Genomic DNA, 3776 nt, shown 5'->3' on the forward strand with positions numbered 1-3776 from the left:
AAAATGCTTAGCGGTATTTCGTCCGTCCGTCCGTCTTAACGATCTGAGTTCAAATTCCGCCAAGGTTGACTTTGCATTTTATCCTTTCGGGGTCGATAAAATAAGTACTAGTTGAGCACTGGGGTCGATGTAATCGACTAACTCTCTCCCTCAAAACTGCTGACCTCGTGCGTTCTGAGGGGTATTTTTACCTTTAATCCTTCCGGGGTTAATTAATTAAATATCCGTTCCATTCAAGAACAGGGGTTCGATTAAATCACCTGAATATTATCAAGAACTAGGACAGTGCCTTGGCAGAATCATCAGAACGTTGGTTAACATATGTTGTGCTTGTTCCGGATCGTTAAGGTCTGAGTTCAAATCCCACCGGGGTCGACTTTCTTTCACCTTTTCAGGTCGATGAAATAAAGTATCAATCACTTAATGAGTTCGTTAGTGTCGCTTAATTTCCTCCCTTCAAAACTGCAGCCCTTGTGATTAAATTTGAAAGAAATCTGACTCCTACAGAAAAGCACACATATCATCTTCACATGCCGACATCACAGATATCTTCTCATCAGAGACACTGTGGAAGGTTTTATCCATTTTAAGGACAAGCAACATATCTATGACCGAAGATCTCATAATGAAGAGAGAAAAAAATATATAATGTAGAAAAGGTATAAGCGGGTTTGCTGTTCTACTTGCTATTGTTGCTGTAGTTTAATCTTAGGTCAGCCCTTACTGAGGATTTCAGAGCAAATGCATTCCAACTATGGCAATTCTGTCCTTATTTCACATACACAATGCATCGAGAACAACGGGCTCTTCATTTTTAAAGATGGATGATATGATTTGAGGGATATTTTGTTATCGTTTGCAGCATATCGAGAGTAGATACAACAACAGAAGCCCATACTGATCTTGTTAAACAAGGAAAGAGGTTCAAGTTGTAGTAGAAATTATTGTGGAAATCAAGTAATTGCAACGCTCAAGTTGCGATATAAAGTTAAACACACACACACAGACGTCATAAGAATATAAAAAAATATGAGAACGTGAATTAACTCTTTTGAGGAGCGGTGAATCTCGGAGCAAATAAAGCTATACATACAAGTGTGTAAATATTGGGTTAAACACCCTTTGGATAGTAAAAGCCGAAGGCTGCCCATGGGACTCGAACCCACACTTGTAAATATGACAGATGTTTTACCATTGCACCAAAGTAATCCTTCAAGCTTTTCTTTCCCTATACGCATACATATCACAACAGCATCTTCAGTACAAACACATTACTAATTTTCAGAAAATGTGCCATTCGGTGCAGCAATCGAATCTATGAAGTTACAATCGTGAGCCCACTAGATCACCCACCTTTATCGTTACGATAAAAAAAATGGTTATTAAGACAATTGGTTTATATAATTGAGAGAAATGTAAGAGAGTTTGATTTAAATTTCAATTTTAAATATCGTGTGTGATAGTTCGATTTCAGTTTCGATTTGAACTTCTAATGTGATAAATAATTCGATCGCAATTCTGATTTTAAACTTCCTTTGTATTGTTTAGTCAATGTTATTTTTCTTCTTTTGCAGCTCAAACCAATTCGCCCAGTTAGTGGTCAGAATTTATGATAAGAAAGGAATGGGTTGTATACATTTCGATAGTTTCATCAATGCTTGCGTTTTGTTGAAGTTGTTGACGAACAGGTTCGAAGAAAAAGACCCCCGTGGAGCAAAACGGATCCAACTAGACATGGAACAAGTAATTTTCAAAAAAAGAAATTCTTTTAGATATTGTTACAAATGTTTTTCTTGTTGTTTTAGCGCTAAGTCTGACCTGGTTCAGCAGATATATTGCATTTAAAACCATGGTCATCTTCAGACAAAAAAAAAAAAAAGCAAAAATAAATAATGATATCTCGAATGAATTTTTTTTTTGTCACTCGAGATGATGGTGGCCAAATTTTGGCCGACTTGGAGCAGGCATGGGTAATCTTTTGCGAGAAGCGGGCCGCATGTAACATGACTCATCATCAGTGCGGGTCAAAATTAAAAAAAAAAACTTTGAAGGAAATTTTTCGATAGGCGTGCCATACAGAAAGTCCTGCGAGCCCATGACCGAATTAAATAATCTTTCCAGAATATATATATCGTGATAAAACAACAGAACAAGCACCCATTCAAAATTCTTCCGAAGTTGTTTCGCACCCTTTTGTATGTAGTTCGTCAGAAACAGACGTACGGTATTATTTTGCCAATATCTTTCCTCGATGTTGTTGTATTGTAATATTTAACCTTCTCTCTCGCCATCTACGTTATAACCTAGAAGTAGCCTATCACATACTCTTAATTTCTGTTGTGATGACAATGTTTTGTTCCAGAGACAACTGTATATTTTTTTTCCGGAAGAATTCTGGAAGGATGTCTGTTGAGATACATAAAAACATTCTGAAGAAGAAAAAAAAAAAGACTATCGCCGCTCACATCGTAACACATGGTTTACTATTATTTTCATGTGTCTTTTTTTGTTTTTTCTTGCCACGAATAAGGTATTTTCATACTAAAATATCAAGAATCGGACAATTTATATAAATTGATATAATACTATGAAGCCTTCTTTTAACTATTTTAAAGATACTTTTAAATCCTAATCTTTCATAATTATAATCTAATTTTTCTATTTTTCAGTTCATTGAAATGGTTGTAGACACGTTTCTTATTCAATGTTAACCAAACCCGAGCCAATGAATTTGAACAACGATTTGAAGAGTTCTCAAACGAGTAGACAACACATTAGAGCTGTCATATGTTTCTTTTATATCTTCTCATGTTACCCAACTCCCTAAAAAAAAAGTAACTCAGGGTACTCCTATACGTGTAAAACTGAAATCTAGGTCTAAATGAAAGTCTATGGTGTTACAGAAGACTTGAACACAGGACCGAAGAAAAAAAGAAACAGTTTGTTTAATGAAACAAATTACGATGAAATAGTTAAAGGTTCCGTTGATGCTTTATCTAGATGTTCCTGCAATCAAAGCATTTCAAATGATTTTTCTGAAGATATTTTTTTCGAGGAAATTAACAGCTAAAAGCACTGAGAAATATATTTCACGTTGACCTGAAACCAGGTTAGTCCTGAAACAATTGTGGACAACAAATTTTAATTTCTGTAATGATGTGTAAATAAATTAAATTAACTTATTTCCTATTTTTATTCAGTAAATATTTTTTTCATTAAACCCTTTAATTCACTGATTTGATTTAGTAAAACACTAAATTATATTTCAAGCACATTTAATTATATTTCGCACTGGTCTGGAACTAGAGCAACCATGAATCACAGTACATTTGAATTTCTGTAATCATGTGTAAAATAACTATCTTTCTTTATTTTCATTCAGAAAAAAAATCTACATCAAAGCCTTTAATAACTGACGAATCAGATTCAGTAATTTAATTATATATATATCGCAGTCAACATCTTGCTTACAAATGATTAAGCAAAAAACAATTTTAATTAAGCTTATGTTTAAATTAGAGACAAAATTAAGATTATGTTCACACGCTAGTTAAAATCCTAGTTAACCTTTGTAATTAAGAAGCCTATATAAGCCGGGTCTCAAGTTTCATAATAGGCTAATAGTGTACTTGTCTGGAAGTGGATAAGAGATCGTATGTGAGAGAATATATCTATAGCCAGGTCGTATAAGTCCGATGAAAGAAAATACACTAAACATGCGTTTTGATAAAAAGAAGTTTAATGAAGTTGTATATGCATGCATTTTAAATGACTTT

The 3776-nt window shown here is 34.0% G+C and overlaps 1 protein-coding gene across 1 annotated transcript in view; it reads left to right on the forward strand.

Moving 5' to 3' along the window:
* LOC106867817 (calpain-3) overlaps positions 1 to 3182 on the forward strand; it is a 114107-nt gene extending 110925 nt beyond the window's left edge. The window contains exons 8-9 of the mRNA XM_014912840.2: positions 1575 to 1743; positions 2670 to 3182. Of these exons, the coding sequence (XP_014768326.1) occupies positions 1575 to 1743; positions 2670 to 2711 (211 nt within the window). The 3' untranslated portion in view covers positions 2712 to 3182. The remainder of the gene's footprint in view (positions 1 to 1574; positions 1744 to 2669) is intronic.
* Positions 3183 to 3776: the final 594 nt, after the last annotated feature.

The sequence above is a fragment of the Octopus bimaculoides genome, chromosome 23, assembly GCF_001194135.2.
Source record: "Octopus bimaculoides isolate UCB-OBI-ISO-001 chromosome 23, ASM119413v2, whole genome shotgun sequence".
Classification (NCBI taxonomy): domain Eukaryota; kingdom Metazoa; phylum Mollusca; class Cephalopoda; order Octopoda; family Octopodidae; genus Octopus; species Octopus bimaculoides.